The following is an 18,628-nucleotide window of genomic DNA, read 5'->3' as shown; positions in this document are numbered from 1 at the left end:
AGATGGTGATGGGGAAAAAAAAAAGAAAAAGAAAAAGGTTGCATTCTGTGTAAGTGAGCATACTGGTTAAAGCTCACTGAAACTTCAGCTTTCTAAGCAGTGACTTGCTGCAGGAGATGCTTCTTATACTGTGCAAACTTATGTGTAGGTCATCTTTCCAAACTGTGAAGGATAGTTCTGGCCTGGGTTTGGGATTTGTTTTTTGATGCAGAGGGGGCTGTCAGAAGTACTCTGGTCAAAATACGAGGACACCAAAACCTTCATTTGTCTCTCCATAGAGCAGTGAAAGGTGAAACATGCTCAGCCCATAGGAAGCTATTGCTTTTATGGCTAAAGAAAACACGTTTTAATCACAGACGTGGATTTGCTCACATGAAAGATGAAATGATTTATGCTAGTTTTTTAAACCTGTTTTTGGATTGCTTCCCTTGAAAGTTAAATTGCTGTCTATAACATTGCTGTGTTGATTGGAAATCTGAACCTGAATGTTTGTGCCTCGATCCTTAAGGATTCCTATCCATAGGATTTTATTGCATGTGTATGTGCTTTTGACTGTAGCTATACATTATTCAGTGGAAAGCAACTGACGTGAGTAGACTGTGAATATAATTCTGGCACTTGATTCTCTGATATCCTCATTAATCTATTAGGTGATTTTTTTCTCTTGTATTTATAAGCAAATTGTAGCAACTAACAGCTCAGATAATTAACTTTAGTGATGCCAAAGAAGTTGTCACATTGTAAAAATTTGGCTGTACCTCAGCTTAGCTTTTATTATGATGGCATAAGGAGTCTTCTTTATAAAAGCATCCCAATCCAACCTGTTATTGCAATTGTTTTAAATTGCATTGCTAACTTTGTTAATTTGAAGGCAGAATTACTTTCTAGTCTCGTGCCAATGTCCTGTACAGAGTGCAATTTTTTTCTATTTCAAATTAAATTAAAGAAAACATGTCTCTTGTGTTTATTTGAAGAAAAAGAAAATCAGTCTATGAAAGAGATGTAACAGAGGGAAAAGTAAACCACAATATTATAAAGTTAAGTCTAGAAAGACTTGATTTATGGCTCATGGGCAACATGTTGCCTGGGAAACTCTGCAGGTTGCTTATGTCACAGAATGCTTGCCCTCACTATAGATTAGCCAATTCAAAGCATGGTGCTGCCGTTCCCTATTTGCTTGGCGCACTTGCCCGTGGGCCACCAGACATCAGAGAGCACTGGCCTCACCTAGTCAGTTGATGGTGATTTAAGTGTTTCTCAGTCTCAAGATAAAACACACATTTTCCAGTGACAATCTACAAAGCACGACATGAAGGAGATCCAAAAATATTTTGATTACATCCTGGGTTTAATGTCTGGCCACTTCTCTGTTCTGGCACATGCATGTATCACAGGTGGTTCTGCAACATACTGTCTTCTGGGTGATGGGGATAAACATTTTGCAATGTGATCTATCAGTTGGAAACGTTCTCTTCTAGTCGGATACAGACATCCATCACTAGTTCAAGCCTGGGCTCTGCAGATGAAAATTCAATGGCTCAGGCTGATGACAATTTAAAAAACCTCCATCTGGAACTCACTGAGACCTGTCTGGATATGATGGCCCGATATGTCTTTTCAAACTTCACTGCGGTGCCAAAGAGGTAGGGGTCAGTTGGTGACCAGGGGAGAAATGTTTTTGTTTGAGGTTCATATTTTACTTTATCAGTGGAAAATTGCTCTGACACCCTTGAGATTCTGGCAGGCCTAGGAGCCATTTCTTGCAGATAAAATCTGGCTTGTGTAAATATGAAGTTAGATGAGAGAAGTCCATTGCAGCCTACCAGCCTTGTCCTCAGCCTTGAGCTGATCAGAAGGAGATGCACTGAAGGTTGTGTAGCCCCAGTGGCACGCTGTTTGTGAGCACTGCTTTGCTCCGTGCCCTTGCTTGGTGATAGCAGTTTTTGCTATAGAACTGACTACCATGCCAGCTGGCTTCAAATCAAGGGCACTTTTCTTGTGAAACCCTTACAGAAGGGGACATGTAGCCCAGACAAGCCTTGTTCCCTTAATGCTCTGTAACATGTGGCCAGGATTGTAGTGGTAGTGCTGCTATCTGCTGATATGAAAGTCAGCTCATCCCTTATCCTGGTGGGTAACGCGTACATCGATTGGGGAATATGTTTCAATTGCCATAAAAAGGAAGAAAGCAGACAGTATCTCCTACGTAGTTACAAGAAATCAGCTGCCTCTGGGGGCTCTGTGCTTTGCAGTCTGAGAGCTGTGTTCATCACAAATGTCTTCTTAGGTCTCCTGTGGGTGAGTTTCTGTTGGCTGGAGGAAGGACAAAGACCTGGCTGGTTGGTAATAAGCTGGTGACTATCACTACAAGTGTTGGAACAGGGACAAGGTCCTTGCTTGGCTTAGACTCTGGAGAGTTCCAAAGCAGCACAGAATCAAGGTAACTTTTGCTCCCATTTCTAGAAACTTCCACCTAACGAAGTCACTTTAAAAGGCCACCATTATTACTGTGCTTTTTTTTTCCCAAGGTTTTTCTCTTACCACAAGAGGACTGTTGTATTTGTCCAACGTGACACGATCCTCTCTCAATACCACCAGTATCTTTTTTCTTTTTTCACAGCTCAGACCCTGTTTTGCAAGTGAGACAAACTAAAGAAGCTCCAGCAAAACTGGAATCTCAAGCTGGGCAGCAGGTTTGCAGAAGCTCTCGCAACAGAGTCAGATCCATGTCTGGTAAATTCCTATCCTGGAGTCTTACTGCCATTGCTGGGTCTGTGTTACAGGTTTAAATGTCCTAGCGCCTGCTGAAGAGACCTGTGTCTAAACTGAGTTGAGAATCTGGACCTGTCCGCTACTTAATGGTGGGCAGGTAGCAGCAGCTGTTGGTCTCAGTGGTGCTGGTGCTCCTCCTGCTTGCCTTTCCTTGCAGGAAAGCTTTGACAGTTGGTTAAGTGGTGAGCACTTGCAGTGAGAACCACCTATATCTACCTGACCACGTGGTTTATAAGAAATACATGCAAGGTAAAGCTCTCTTAGGTTCTCAATACTATGCACACAGATGCTAGAGGATCTCAAAAGATTTACTATTTCTCTGATATTTTTATTATTTACTTAACTAGTAAATAATTACTGTAAATATTTTTAATATCAACTAAACATTTTTCCCTTCTGTGTTGTGCTTGTCTTGCTAGGTGGTCATGCCTTACGTGTTGGTGCCTTAGACAGCTCAGCCTCCCACTTCCCTGGTGGTTCGGCTTCCCAAGGGACACAGAGTCCTCCTGCTCCTCCATCTCGATCAGAGAAGTCTAATCCTGCTCCACAGACTCCTCTGCAGAAAGAAAAAGCAAACTTAGCTGCGTATGTCCCTCTGCTGACACAGGGCTGGGCAGAAATCCTAGTGCGCAGACCGACAGGTATTTTTACCTGGGTGTGGAGTGAACTCTTCTTGAGTTGCATAGTTGCATCTGCTGTTAGGGAAGGATTAATGACATGCTGAAGGTCAAAATTCTTGAATACTGCAGTACATTAACTGGGAATTGTCTTTTTCAGCTGGAAGTTGCTTCCTGAGAAAATAACTGACCTAGTATCCTTAATTAAAATACCTGAGCATTTTGAATACCTTTTGGGAATCTGCTGTGGTAATGAGTTTACTAGGGATTGTTTTTGAAGAACTTGGGATGAGGTATAGAGTAGTGGGAGCTACGTGCTGAAAATAGGAAACAACCAAGTGATCCTGCCAAATGTCAGGAGAACTGAGAACTTTCTCTGTTTGGATACTTGCAAAATCCAAAACAATGTGTGCTTTTTTCAATGTGAGTTGTAAACTTTCTGGAGTGGAAGTCCTTAATGTTCTTCCCTAATTTTCTTCACCAGGTAACACAAGCTGGCTAATGAGTCTGGAGAACCCGCTCAGTCCGTTTTCTTCAGATATTAACAATATGCCCCTGCAAGAGCTGTCTAATGCACTCATGGCTGCAGAACGTTTTAAAGAACACCGAGAAACGGCTCTATACAAGTCCCTCTCTGTCCCCTCCTCCAGCTTGGCCACTGGGACAGCTAAACCATCGCTTCTCCAACGTTCCAATACAGGTGAGAGATGTCAAGCCAGTCATGTTTCTAGCATAGCTGTCACTAGCCTGTTTCAAGTCTGTTGAAGTTACTGTAGGTGTTCCTGAAATGCAAGTTAGTGGCTTGAGGAATAACAGTAATGAGAAAGGGAATCAGTTCTTCTCTTAGTAGTTTTCAGTGAAAAATTCCTTCCCTCCTTGCTTCTGATGTTTCATCAGAAAAGTAGCTCTCTTTCTTGAATAAAAGGAAGAGAGGAGCAGTGCAGCTTCTTTGCAGGAGTAATGTGTTTCATGATAACTGTTTGCCAAATGAAAATAAAGTCATGGATATTTTCTCTTTCCCACTGATCTGAGCATCCCAGGTGTGGATGGATCTTCCCATGCAGCACTTCCATTTGTCTACAGTATAACAGTTTTTTTGGGGCACTGGCAGTGCTAGGTTCCTAGGAAAACAGCCTATTACAGTCTTTGTCAGCTAGGGTCGGTTAGTTGCCACTTTTCTTACAGCCGAGATGGCAGAGTGCAAATCCCAGCAGCTGTGGATGTATTCACCTTTTAAAAAGACTGTTTAGCCTTCAGACTGGTGCAGTTGAATCACTTGAATTTTCTTTGATGGCTTTAATGTAGTGGCCAGGGTTTGTCACCGTATTGGCTCTAGTGCCTGGTGATGTTGGTGCTGGTTTATTTTGAAAAGAACTGGTAATGGTGGGATGTTACTGTTGACCAACAGCTGGAACTTGTAAAGCTGTCAGGAGTCCCAGCTAGGAGCTGTTACCAACATGTAGCTGAGGCTGTCAGCATCACTAGTGCTAGCAAAACTGACCGGTGATAGCAACAGGCAAGGCTGTTCTGAACAGGCGGCATCAATGGTATGGGTTGTTTTGGAAATCCAGTTAAAAAGAAAAAAGAAAAAAAAAATTCTTATCCGTGAAAATTCCTGTTGAGTCCTACAGATTTGTGCTATATCAGCATTAAGCGATCAGTCAGAAGAAACACTCACCTGAATGCCACTCCTGTGGCAGTCAGTGAGAAAATCATTTTGGTCATATTCTTAACTTCTACAGTAGCCAGCCAGGTGCAAGTGAAGTGAATGTTTTGAAGAAGTTTTGCTGTCAGACTCTCACATGCATGGTGTTCTTCCTCTTAGGAGGTTAAATCCGTGCGTCTTCATCCGTATTTCTACTCTTCAGACCCTTCTGTGCATTTAAAAATTATCTTTTGCCAAAAGTGTGTACCTCAGGAAAAGCTCAGACTGGTTTTCTGTTTGTGCTAGGACATCACTGAGGAACTTTCTGTTTCTAAAACTCACAAAGATGCACTCTTCAAAGAGAGCAGTTTGAGTCTGCATTGTTTGAATGTGTTTATGCCTCCTTATTCATGTTGAAACCTTGCACCCTTGAAGTATCCCTTTGGCATCTAGTGAGCTTATCCCAGCTTGTTCTTTCCTTTGTTTTATTTATTTATTTATTTATTATTTTTTATTTTTAAATAGATTCTTGGTTACATTTTAAACTCTGTGCTTTTTAATTTTATTTTCTTTTCATATAGTCTCTCCTTCCTTTTGATGTAGCTGCTCACTTGATTTCCCTTTGCAGTGGCCTCTTTCTCTTCCATGTACCAGTCCAGTTGTCAAGGGAAGTTGCACAGGAGCATATCCTGGGCAGGTATATTTATATATCTTTAAGGGAAAAAAAAAAAAAAAGTATTGCCATAGAAGAACACCTCTGATTCATAGAAAATGTATCCCTCATACTTCATTTTCCCCTTCCATGTCTCCTGTCTGTACCCGGTCTCATTACTCTCAACAAATGGGATCTTGACTAGCATGAAGAAGTCCAAGCCAGATGCAACATTTGCAAGTGCAGGCAATTTCTTAAAGCAACTTTTCTTTTAGCTGGGGTGGATTGTGAGTGATGAGGCACAGCATTCAATGGCCTGTCAAAATGTCTGAGTGGCTTGATTAATTATTTATTTTCAGCTTCAGTTTACAATTGGCTTTGTGTTTGCTAAATGTGAAAGCTCCCTATTCTGAGAATAACATATAATATGCTACAGGACAAGCTACCCAGAAATGAAGTCCCCTGCTACTCAGCCCACAGAAATCTGTCAGAATTGGACACAGAATCTGATGAAAGAAGCTGATAAATACATATTAAAAGTTTGATGTTACAATGGATGCTGGTTTACAGTTTTTTAAAAGAAAAGGTGGAAATGGGAATTAAATTCTAGCTTTTTGGAGGCCCAATATCAGTGTAAAAACTTCCTCTGCTTCAGTAAAATTTACTTTGTCATTAAATTAAGCAGAGATCAAATTGCATAGGTTGTGAGCACAGCCCCTGCATTGTTTTGATGATCTGCAGTGCTTTGTGACTTTAATTGGAGGGTTGAAATTTCCTTCTGTCTTCTTTCCTTCAGTGGAAAATTCTTTGTAGAACACCAGAGTATTCTTAACTGCTGTTTTATTTTTTGACATAGGCCTCTTAAAGCAGCACAAAGATGCTGCAGTAAAATGTTTTTCTATACTTCTCTCTGCTCAAAGTCTTCTATTCCCACCTAAAGTATAATCAGCGAGCGTTTACATTTTTAAAAATCACCAGCAATCTTGGCAGTGATGCAAGAGCTAGGGAAGCTTGGAAATGCTGGATATATGCAGGTGTGTTCTGGCTTGGACAGCTAACCAGATCAGCACGTTGTTTTGTTTTTGTTTTGTTCTAGTTTTTTTATTTTTTTTCATTGAAAGTATGTGTGTGCAATGCTAACTCTTAATTGCTTCTTTGAAATAACTTTGGTCCTGCGAGCTGAAATCAATCCAGGAAAAGCTGCTTTAGTGATTTTTTTTTTTAATGTTTTGCTGATTTTTCTTTAGTTTTGGTGTGTGCTTTTTTTTTTTTTTTTTTTTTTAATTTGGAAAACAAATCTTGGCCTTTCAGATTGGTCTTCCAGTCCCTTGTGTGCATAATGGGAAGCCTCCTGTTCTCCAGCCTTTTCCTCAGGACAAAAAGCAAGGCCAGGAGGAGCCTTTGGTCAGACTCATCCCTGTGGTCAGGGTCACAGCCTGAAGTAGACACAAGGTTAAACGCTGCAATAACTTCCTCCACCGTAGGCAGGGCTTCCAAGGAGCTTTCTTGTCAGTGTGGTTTCATTACCCATTTGTCTGATCAGATGCCACATGCAGGTTTCCCAGTATTGCTGCAGTGCATGTATTACTCCTGCTCTCTTGTCCTTTCACATGTCTAGGGCTGAATTGTTTTGCTTCTACTGAGACATACTAGGAAAACTGCCAAACTGCAAGTAAATGGCTCCTAGTAAAATTTCTTATCTCCTTCTAGGCCACTACAAGGCACCAGGAGCATTACATTTCAATACAAGAAAAACTTATTTCTTTGCATACTTGCATAGAACTGATCTCTTCACTGCCTGGATAACGATGAACTTTTAATGCTAGTCTTGTATTTTCTTACATCTCTGTAGTTCCTGTGTGTCCTCATAGCTGAGTATGGATGTACAAGGTCCCATTTTCTTCATTCTGTCCCCTGCTTGTTCATCAGTGACAATTGGAAACAACTGCACTTGTTTTGACAAACGTAGATGCAGGCCTTTGCTGTCAGGGTAAGGTGATCAGTTATTCTGTACAAAAGGGAAACCAGGAGCAAGTCTGACATGATGTGAAATCAAAGAACCAGACCACTCATTCAATATGGCCTTCCATTGAAATCCCGTAGGGAAAAGGCTGGTACTTCAGAGGAAAGGATGGGGACCTGCCAGTCTATACCTCTGTGCAGACTTCAGTTCTTCTGCATTGTGTCTTGGTAGAATCTGCGGTAGTGCTGGAGGAAGGGAGCCCATCGGAAATGGAGCTAAAGGAAACTGAGTTCCCGGCTGAGTCTCCGGAGAGTGAAGATTTTGAAACTTCGTGTTCTGAACAAGTCTTGAGTGAGGAAAGGTTTGGTAAACCCCACGAGTCTTATAGCAGGGTAAGCAGAAACAAACAGCACTTTTATGCCGTATTGCAACCCCGTCTTCAGACACATGGGATAAGTTGTCTGTGCCTCTTGGCACCTTTTTTAGTTACTCACTGGTGGTACCAAAATGCGCACGCAGTCATGACTGAGTTGTGTGGCTCGTGGGAGACTGCATACGGAGCAGGAGCAGTAAATACCTGTTTCGTGCAGGGCCCTCGATCTGTGTTCCTTTGTATTGGGACCAATCTACTCATCTTTCTCGGGAAGCGTCATAGGCTGCCTTAATTATTACTGTTGTCAACGTATGTTTTGTCCATTAGGAAAACTGTTTGTATTTGTTTCTTTCTCTTTAAGTCCTCCTCAACCTCTAGCCAAGAAGAAAAATCTTTGAAATCAGATGACCTGGTGGAGGGTGGTATTCCCATCGGGAGAGTCCTGCCCCCGGAGGATGGCCGAACGCTGGAGGAGCTTTCCTTCCAGCCGTCCCAGCCGCTCAGCAAGTCGAGTTCTTCCCCTGAGCTACAGACACTGCAGGAGGTTCTCAAAGATGCAAATGGCAGAGAAGTAACAAGGAGACTGAGCACAGAAGTGAAATCAAAATCTCAGTCTGGGAACCTGGAAGGGGAAGGGCTGGGCGGTTGGCTGAGCAAGGGAGAGGATGCCAGAGCAGCTGGGTCAGGGGGCTTGGATGGAACTGGGCTTGCCACCTCGCCTCGCTCCCCCTCCGGGCACCGGCCCAGGGGATACACCATCTCTGACTCAGCCCCATCAAGGAGAGGGAAAAGGATCGAGAGAGATGCCTTCAGGAGCAGGACAGCAGCCTCCAATGCTGAGAAAGTACCTGGAATAAACCCAAGGTGCGTTGAGGAGCATATCTGAATCTAGAAACAGTAAGCTTGTAATTGCTGGAGCCAGGGCTGGATTTGTTCAAATGGGTCTGCAGGCTTTGTGGGATCTACGGGACAGTAACTGATTAAAAAGAAAGATGAATTACTTGGTTTTTTTCAGGCCCTAATATAGAAATGTTAAATCCGCTGTTACTAAATTAACTTCGCAGTCTTAGGAAATAAGTATAAATAAATGGATCCCAGTTTAGGGTCCAAATGCATGTGTGACTTGAATGCAGTCACCTAGAGTTAATTTTGCTGTAAATAGGATGAATTGCTAGTCTTGCTGTTCAGGAAATCTAATGTGCAAAAGGAAGATGAGGGAGTATAATATATTTTTTTTTAACTTTAGACATAGGTAGTTGCTCCAGATTATGTTATGAGACAATCTTCGTCTTATGGTTAATTTTGTAAAATACAAGTGTCTATAAAATCATCTGTCTTGCAGACTAGAAGTACCCCACATAACTGTGAGGAAGGAGTGTGTTCCTACTCCTTTGTTCTACCAGTAGATTGCCTTTTTAACTGAGGCTTTGTGCAGCTGCCACCGTTTGACATAATGATTGTTTTTTATGACAGGGGTTTATTACAAACTGCAGGTAGTCCAGGCACCCAGTGTCTCTAGAAGATGAGTAATACTCGGCTAGCATTTTAATTGCTTTTTTCTTCTTTACATAATGTTCTTACATACAAGAGGTCAAAATGGACTGAATTTTTTATGGTAACAGGACATGTTTTTCTCTCTCTCCCTTAGCTTTGTGTTTTTACAATTGTACCATTCCCCATTCTTTGGTGATGAAAACAACAAGCCCCTTTTGTTGCCAAATGAGGTAGGCAAGGATTTTTTTTTTTTAATTCTCGTAGTTAATTTTTCTAACCTTATTACTTTCCAGCTCATATGGTGTGATTTAAAGGTGGTTCTTACTGACAGTGCTACAGACGGGAAATTTTCTATACCCCATTCCCGGTGGCTCCAACATTCTGCCTGTGTATTCAGCTTGAGATGTTGGGAGGTTCTGTTGGTGCTGTTGCAGAGTCCCAGCCAGAAGACAGGATGATTTGTGGGTTCTTGTTTTTTTTTGCTGGTAGTAGGAGTGAGGGATGAAAACTGAGCACTAGGTGGTATTGGCAGAACATTGCTAGACAAACCTGTCAGCCATCAGGATAATTGGGAGTGGCCAAGATGCTTTCTGTGGTTGCAGGAGAAATAAATCACAGGCTTCCTGGGGAAGTAGCGCGGGAGTGCTCATGAGCTGAGCACCACAGACCCTCTGATGAAAGATTTTCCCTCGCTTCTAGTTCAGGTGGTGAGGCAGCAGGGAGCCTAGGTGAGATAAGGTGATGCTTTGTGTTAAAAATATTCTTCAGAGCAAGAGACGTGATAATTTTTCATGCCTGGAGCTGAAGTGAATAGATGATGTAATATGTCATCAAAAGGACATCTAGCCTGTGCAGTTTGCCAGACTAATCTCATCTGAAGTAGTAAAAAAAAAAAAATAAAATCTTGGTGACAGCTGCCATATAGCACAGCTCTGTACCCTGACCTGATGCACTCTGCTCTTGCAGAACAAAGTAGGGCAGCATTTAATGAGGGCACTAATGAAGGTCAGGAATCTTTGCTTACACTGTGCTGTCATAGTCTGTGTGTGGCCTGCTGCTGTCCTGGTTTTTGGAGGGCAGTGAATGTTTGGAGATGTAACTTTTTAAAGATGTGACAAATGTTTTGATTGCAGACGTTTGAAAAATCAGTGCAGCTCCTGGATCAAATTCCTTCTTACGATACACACAAGATTGCAGTGCTCTATGTTGGAGAAGGCCAGGTGAGTTGTGAGCAGTTGCATTCATGATTTAATGGTTACATCTCAACAGAAGGCTGGGCTCGGCTACTCCAGCTGTGTGATCTGTACTGCTCCTGCAGTAGCCTTGCTTTTCCTTAGCTTCTTGCATTAAAAATCAGTGCCTGTGTGAATCCCTTCTGGGGAGGTAATAACCTAATCACTCATGCTGATGGAGTGCTCTTAACATTCATTGTGGGACTGCTATGTTCTTGTTTTCTAGAGCAACAATGAAATTGCTATTCTGTCGAATGAACACGGATCCTATCGCTATACAGAGTTCCTGACTGGCTTAGGGAAGCTCATTGAACTTAAAGATTGTCAGCCAGATAAAATTTACCTTGGTGGCCTGGACGTGTGTGGGGAGGATGGACAGTTTACCTACTGTTGGCACGATGACATTATGCAAGGTAAGACTTCTCCAGAAGTTAGAAGTGGAAGGTTGGTTTCTTCTTATTTTAAGACCGAGCTGCTTTCTACAAGTTTCCTTTTCCACAAGTTTAGTAAGGATGGCCTGGGGCTGTGTTCTCCCTCCATTCTCTTTCTGATGTCTCTGCAACCCAAGTAAGGGAGAGGTGCATACCTGCCTTCTTTAAGAAAAATCATACCACTTCTAAAATAATCTGTACTATGAAAGATTGATAGGGATTTGTGTAGAGGTTTGCGGAATAAGCTGCTTGGTCCTGAGCTGCTTTGAAGGCTGTTAACTGAGGACAGTACGTGCATGTCAAAACTCTGCTAACGATTTCTACGAAGAGCAGCATTGAAAGCAGGAGGGTTGTTACTGTGGTCACTCTTTGAACTGCTGCATTACCCAGCTCCCACAGTACTAAGCAGTGCAGATACCAACTGGGATCCAACAAGCCATGAGGAACTTCCCAGACATTTTCATGCAGCTCTGTGAATCCCAGTCATCAGACTTTGTCCGGTTCAGTGGAGCAGCTGCACGTTACTCACCAGGGCCCCTGGTGCTCTGCAGAGCTCAGCTAGGGAAAGGCCTGGTTTAAGGTATTCAACTGTTCTTCCTCAAACCAGGTTCTGCTCACCATGCTACAGTGACATGGAAAAAATTAGCCAGAAGCACACGCCCAGTCCCCTGTTCATTTTCTACGAACAGATAGCTAACTACCCCAGCTTGATGAGAATGCTTATCCCAGCGTACATCATGTGCTGTAAACCAGACCTGTAATTCACTTTTCTAAGCGTGGTGCTAGGGAGGACCATGCAAGGCAGCACCTAAGAACTGGCAGCTGCAGAGCTTTCAGAGGCCGCCCTTTCACTGGCAAAGAGCTGCCCACTGTGCTCCATGCTCCGGGTACCACAGGAGCAATCCAGAAGGACTGGATTCAGCTGTCACAAACAGGGACAAACCTATTGAGGGAGCACAACGTATTTTTTCATTACAGTGGTGCTGGTACTACGTTGTCTTGCAGACAAATGCTGCGTATTGACCATTGCTGCTTGCAGCATTGTTTTCCTAGCTCAGCCTAAGGGTCCTTCTGTTTCCTCTTCAGCCATTTTCCACATTGCTACTCTGATGCCCACAAAGGATTTGGATAAATATCGCTGTGACAAGAAAAGGCACCTTGGGAATGATTTTGTTTCTATTGTTTACAATGATTCTGGAGAGGACTTTAAACTGGGAACAATAAAGGTACAAGATTTTACTTGCAGGCATATTATAAAACAGGCATTTGGCTGTTTGTAAAACCTTAATCTGATGTGCGTTATCTTGGTGAACAGTGTTGAGATCATGAGTGGAGTTTACTTGCCTCAAGTGGATTCGCACATGATAGTGTACAGCATTCACCAGAGTCACATTGGATGCCAGTAAAATGTATTTGACTGTTGTATTGTTTTCCCGTTAGGGTCAGTTCAATTTTGTGCATGTTATCATAACACCGCTTGACTATGACTGTAATCTGGTGACGCTGCAGTGTCGAAAAGGTAGGAATCCCTCCAGCATTTGTTCTCAGTCTTTTCTTTATTGTTGGTGGTGCAATAATTGACATCACTTTGCAATGTTTTTGCATTCCAAAAGTAAAAGCTTCCAAGAAAAACTCTCCAAAACCAATTTGCTGCCTAGTGACATCTGTATACATCCTATTTATGTGTCTTACCCTATTTTTGACATCTTTCCACTGTGCCACTTGTATCATCTTCAAGCTTAAGATAAAGATCGCGGAGTAGAGCAGATCTCTCCAAGCACTGCTTGGGAATGCTGCGGGAGTTGGGAGGTGGAGACCCCTGCAGCTGTTGGCTGCCAGTGTCCTTCCCAGAGCTGCAGGTCCTGATCCTTGGGGTTCTATGCTGAGTTCAGCAATGCTCGTGCAGTTACCTGCAGGGGTGTTTGCTTTCCTTTTACCAAATGAGCACTTCTGGGGTATTTTTTTGTTCCACTTTAGTTCATATAATAATGAGCTCAGCAGGTTCCCCTCAAACATTTACAGAGGATTTGAGATCCTGTTGTGTTAAGTTGTGGTCTAAATTCTGTCTGTTAAAGTTGGAGCTGTAGTGTTTGATGGGAGCTTCTGAGATTCTGTGAAACAGTTCTTCAGGTTTATGTCACTTGTCCCTTTAGTTACTGGCAACTTTTGTCTTGTTCTTCTCTCTTAACTGTCTGACAAGAACTTTTCTTCTTTCTTTAAAACAAAGACATGGAGGGTCTTGTAGACACAAGTGTCGCTAAGATCATCTCTGACAAGAATCTGCCGTTCGTAGCCCGTCAGATGGCCCTGCATGCTAACGTGAGTACCCCTGCACTCCCTGAGACTTTGTCCTTCAACTGGCTTTGTGGTCTTTCACCAGCTACCAAGGAAAGTAGCTGGTGAGTAGGGCTTGCTAAAACAAATAAGCGTTCTGCCTCAGTTATGTCTGCCAACCTTTGAGTCAATTACTACATGAACTTACATTTCAATCACTGTCAAACAGTACTGAAATGTTCTATTAATGTTATTGGCATGGTTATGTTAATGTGCATCTGTCTTCTCTTTCCCTGCTTTTCCCCATCCTTCCCAAATTAGATGGCTTCCCAGGTTCACCATAGTCGATCAAACCCTACTGACACCTACCCATCCAAGTGGATTGCTAGGCTACGTCATATCAAGAGGCTAAGGCACCGGGTGAGTAAAGATGTCTGTTCTTGGTGTTTAGAACCGGGCTCTGCCTTACTGTGTTATTATAAATAAGGCAAATAAAATCAGCTGTCAAAACTTACTGAGTAAGAGGAATAATGTGTATATAAAGGTTAAAATCCAGCTCTTGCAGGAATGGTAAGTGGAGTGATGTAGATCTGGATTTATAAGCTTCCAACCACCTTCCCTTGTGATAAGTGCATTTGGGACCCCGAAATCTGGACACAGAGCTGCCTGTACTCGGCACTGTAATAGGGATTGCAGAAAAAGCTGTACCGAGTAACCTGTCCTGCCATGGCCAAATGGAGAGTGAAAAGAATTTCAGAGAATATGGAGCTCACCTGTTCTCATTTGACTTTCAGCTACGTGAAGAAACCCAGTACCAAACTCCTGGCCTTCCCCTGCAAATGCATTCATCTGCTCCGACAAAGCCCCCTCCCCAGATACCTCAGGATCCTCCACCAACCTACGAGACTGGTCAGAGGAAGCGGCTGATCTCCTCGGTGGACGACTTCACCGAATTTGTGTAGATCCCACTGGGTTGGTGTGTCCTGGGACAGACGAGGCAGTGAATGCGTTTCACCTGCTTGCTGACTGTGCAGCTGCCCAGACACAGGGGAGAAGGGTTTGGCAAATACAGTGTGGCTGTGCTGCTTTCTTGTGGATTCAGCACTGAACTTTATCAGGAGGTTCAAGTATATTTCACTGTCTCAGCCTGCCACTGTTGTCTGATGAAGATACTGTGTATCCCCAGCAGATGCTCCAAGAGAGGACCAACTCCACATTTTGTTTTTATTTGGTTTGAGCTATTCCAGGGCTTCCATTTCTGATGGGAACATTCTTGCAGAACCTTTCTCTAGACTCCTTCAACACCAGTGTCTGGTGGGAGCAGACAAAGTGTGATACTCTGCACTTCATCACAGAGGTGGAAGATGGGAGAAGTGTAGGAATTTTGACCCCTCTATTGGGAATTAAATACAGAGTACTGGAAACCCAGTCACAATTTCTAAGCAACCTGGAATCTCTGCTGCTCTCCAGGTCTCGTTGACTCTTGGGACTTGAACTCTACAGAATCTGAGACTTGCTCTGCTGCCAGCTCTGGTAAAGGTTAAGCTAGACATGCTGCTTAAATTCCCAAGAACGCATCTCCATTGTGAAAGACTCGCATCGAACCCTCCCTCAGCCCAGGAGAAATGTTTTTGCTACCAGAAGTAACACAAAGCAGGGAGGTGAGTGTCACTCAGTGAAGGAGCAGAATGACAAAGGGCTGGGGCACGAACCACTTGGGTGGAACAGTTTCACCCACTGGGGGCTGGCTGCAAGGATTTTAGCCAGAGGCCAGATGTGGTTTCTAGGTTCAGCTGCAGGATTTCTACTAATTGCAGCAGTGCTGGGGATAACTCAGCCCTCTCTGTGCACTCGGTAAAGCCCTTTTTGAAAGACTGTTGACTTGTCCTGGTGGCATCATCTCTGAATGAGTTTTGCCTATTGCACTAACGCCTAATGCCAGGCTCTCCTGGGACCTTGGCTGTTGTAATTAACAAGCTGTCCTTTCAGTGCAAGCATGTGCAGGTGGAATGGGATTACGTAGCCCATCTTGTGGTAAGATGGTCATCAGACACTACACTACCAAACTGGGAGCCACCATCTAAGCTGGCCTATACTGTGAGTACTTTAATCTCCTGCTTTGTGAATAAATGGAAGCGTGGCTTTTTGATAAGGGGTAGCTGCAGAGCCTTTGCAGTGGAGCTGAATACAAGTGCACTCAGCACATGGAACTGTGAAGTGACTGGCAAGAGGACAATGTATGAAATGCTACTAATTGATGCAGGGCTGTTTGGGAACTCTAAGTGTATGTTGTGTTTTGAGTGTTTATAAGTAAATAAGTCCTAAAGGAAATAAAGTATTTGTATGGTCAGTGGGTTCTTGCTGACCTGGGAAGACTCAAACCATGTCTGATGATAATGTCATGGGCAATTTGCCTTTGTGGTGATGGCAGATCCCTCGCTAGCAGGCTGATGTAGTTAACTACAGACCAAAGCGTCCCTAATTGGTTCACTGATGTAAGAAAGTCTCGCATATTGTGCGGGAAACCTCAATTAAAATTCTGGTCACGGACAAAAAGAACAAATGGGGTGGGTAGGAATGTCTGCCTGTTCAGGCAGCTGGACAGGCTCTGGTGAGTGCTGCTGTGCCCCTGCGCCCTTCCTGATGTCTTGCTGGTAGTGGTGGGTAGGTCAGTGCCTGGCTGAGGGGCTGGAGTGAGTGCAACAAAAGTACTGGAGCCAGGTTGTAGCAGTCATCTTTTATTTGACCTTGTCATTTTTTTAAGAAACATCCCCACAGTTACAAAATACGGTATTTTTGGTTGCAGTGAAATGCTGACCAGACAGTTAAAATTGGCATATTGATCACAATCATCCGTTTAAAAAAAAAAAAAAGCATTTATATAGAGGTCCTTCCCTCTCCCTTTTAAACTAGTGGATAGTTTTTTTTTATTTAAGCAGCTTGATACTGTTAGATCTGTATGAGACTAAAGACAATAAATAAGAAACCATCTCTTGGTGACTACAAACACAGAAATATACATTCAGGAGTACCTGTTGGTTAGGGCTGTAAGTCAAGTTCATTGCTGCTGACAGTATAACTCCATGACTAATAACTCTGGCTGCAGCTAAGTGCATGTCTACGTAGTACCTTAGCTGTGACAGTGAAGGAACCCTGTGAGTATTGCTATAGTTTGTACAAATAAATGCTGCAATGAGAACTATGATTGCTTGAAAGCTGTCCGTGGTGCCCACTAAGCACATGGGCCCTCACTGAGGTGTCTGGCTTTTCAAGAAACACCTGTGTGGGTTCCAGAGCTGCTCTCCATACTTCACGTTAAGGTAAGAAGTAGGGCAGTTGTCTTGGCCTGTTTCTGCTCCTCTTTGATTAGAAGAAGCACTTGGTAAGTCACGTGCATCAACTCACACTCACACACACACAAAGCAAGCTTGGTAAGGCACAGACACTTGGGACCAAGAATCCCGACGCTTCACTGGGGAGCATCCTTGTCCAACCCGCATGTTTAGCTTATTGAAGGCTGTTCTGAGCACTCAGGTCCCTGCTCACTGCTGCCTCTTGCCTCCCTCTCTCCTACCTGTACTTAACTCTAGTAACAACAACTTTTCAATGAACATATTCAAGCTGGGGGTCAGGGGGAAGGAGCTGAGCTCTGAACTGGTTCTTTTTTTGGGGGGGGGGGGGGGGGGGGGTAGGTGGGGCAAAGGCCTTTTGATGATGCCAGGGACCCAGAGCCTTCCAAGACCTGCTTGGTTCGTTTCACTCACCGACCGGTGCCCCTGCCTCACAGGCTGGCACTGACAGCCCCGTCCCTGTCCCACCCTGCGGTGGTGCTGACCACAGGTGCTGGTGGTGCAGCGAGAGCAGGCACCTGTAACCACAGGGGAAGGGGGCATGGCCCTTAGGGGTGGCCGTATCCACGCACATTATTCCACTGCAGCAGGAAGGAAATGTGCAGTCACATGGGGAGCTGAAGTTTAAAAGTGGCTGCTGGGGTGCAGTTGTGCTTAGGAGCTCTCCTGTGTGAGAACCCCCATCCCCAGCTGCTCGAGGGCTGCCATTGCCCCTCTGCCCTGGTTCTACTCAACGCCTGGCACTTCTCTGCCATCTCTTCAACCTGCCTCTTCCTTTCCCTGAGGAAAGCTTTCTGGGCACTAACAGTTTTCGCCACTCTGCACTCCACTTCCCTCTGAAATCTGCTCTTGCAACAACCTTTACGGTGACCAACCACCAACTCACTGTAAGCGCTCTTCATTCCACAGCACACCTTTTCTCCTGTCTGCAGCCTTCTGCAACATTCCACAGCCCCTGTCCTTCATAGCAACGGAGTTTTTCAAGGGCACTTTACACCAGGCCTAAAGCCTTCACAAAGAGCACCCGTGCGTCCTCCCGCAGTCACCCAGAAGGGACGGGGGCAGGCACCTGAAGCCCAGGAATGAAATCTTCACAGGTAGCTAACAGCACGGTAGAAAGTGCTCGGAGCTGGAGGGGGAGACTCACCACCGGTGTGCTTACCAGTGGAAGCATCCAAGAAGACCCCTGCGTCTGCCTGCTCCCAGAGGTCTCCTCCCTGGGCTGGGCGCTCCCAGTGCCCAGGAAGGATGCTTCCAGGAGCAGCAGCGGCAAGACACACTGTCCCCTGCGGCAGCGTTCGTGCTGCCCAAGGCTTCCCTTCTGCTACACCTCCAAAGGAGGGAGCAGATTCAGGAAAATCACCTAGTGCACTGCGGGATCCCCACCACGCCCTGCTCCACCTGCAGGGACTGGCCCTGAGCCAGCCCGGCCCAAACCTCGAGAGCACACGCACCACATGCACACAGACACCTAATACTTTATATACATGGGACATTCCCAGAAAGAAGCACTTAATACATCCTTTAAATAACTCTGACAATAGTATTCTGTCTCCTATCTACATGTTTCAAACACGTTACCGATGCTATGAAAATATAGCAAACATACAAAAATATATACATTTAAAAAAAAAAAAAAAACCAACATATAAATTACTTACAATATACATAACGTGAAATGGCGAGGACGAAGTGAACGCAGGCCCTGGCAAGGCTTCAGCTGCTGCAGGGGTCGTGGTGCTCGCTGCCCCTGCACCAGGGGTGCTCGCTGCCCCAGCCCCAGCCCTGCAAGCACAGGCACAGCTCCAGCGTGCTGCGAGTCACC

General features: G+C 44.2%; 1 protein-coding gene across 5 annotated transcripts in view; it reads left to right on the top strand.

Annotated features, from left to right (window-relative positions):
* Positions 1-16,699, top strand: part of TSC2 (TSC complex subunit 2) — a 34,302-nt gene extending 17,603 nt beyond the window's left edge. For 3 of the 5 annotated variants that reach the window (XM_035563431.2, XM_035563433.2, XM_035563435.2), the window contains 15 exons: positions 1,479-1,643; positions 2,288-2,440; positions 2,621-2,733; positions 3,192-3,413; positions 3,874-4,089; positions 7,881-8,041; positions 8,384-8,886; positions 9,671-9,746; positions 10,650-10,736; positions 10,975-11,161; positions 12,266-12,405; positions 12,620-12,698; positions 13,407-13,498; positions 13,775-13,873; positions 14,248-16,698. In XM_035563431.2, coding sequence (XP_035419324.1) covers positions 1,479-1,643; positions 2,288-2,440; positions 2,621-2,733; positions 3,192-3,413; positions 3,874-4,089; positions 7,881-8,041; positions 8,384-8,886; positions 9,671-9,746; positions 10,650-10,736; positions 10,975-11,161; positions 12,266-12,405; positions 12,620-12,698; positions 13,407-13,498; positions 13,775-13,873; positions 14,248-14,415 — 2,461 coding nt within the window. In that variant the 3' untranslated portion in view covers positions 14,416-16,698. Of the gene's footprint in view, positions 1-1,478; positions 1,644-2,287; positions 2,441-2,620; positions 2,734-3,191; positions 3,414-3,873; positions 4,090-7,880; positions 8,042-8,383; positions 8,887-9,670; positions 9,747-10,649; positions 10,737-10,974; positions 11,162-12,265; positions 12,406-12,619; positions 12,699-13,406; positions 13,499-13,774; positions 13,874-14,247 lie in introns of all 5 variants that reach the window. The other 2 variants (XM_035563434.2, XM_050713734.1) reach the window with 2 other exon arrangements.
* The last annotated feature ends 1,929 nt before the right edge of the window (positions 16,700-18,628 follow it).

This window comes from Cygnus atratus, chromosome 15 (genome assembly GCF_013377495.2).
Source record: "Cygnus atratus isolate AKBS03 ecotype Queensland, Australia chromosome 15, CAtr_DNAZoo_HiC_assembly, whole genome shotgun sequence".
NCBI lineage: Eukaryota > Metazoa > Chordata > Aves > Anseriformes > Anatidae > Cygnus > Cygnus atratus.
The sequence above is the reverse complement of the archived record's forward strand: the minus strand, read 5'-3'. Positions and strand labels throughout refer to the sequence as shown.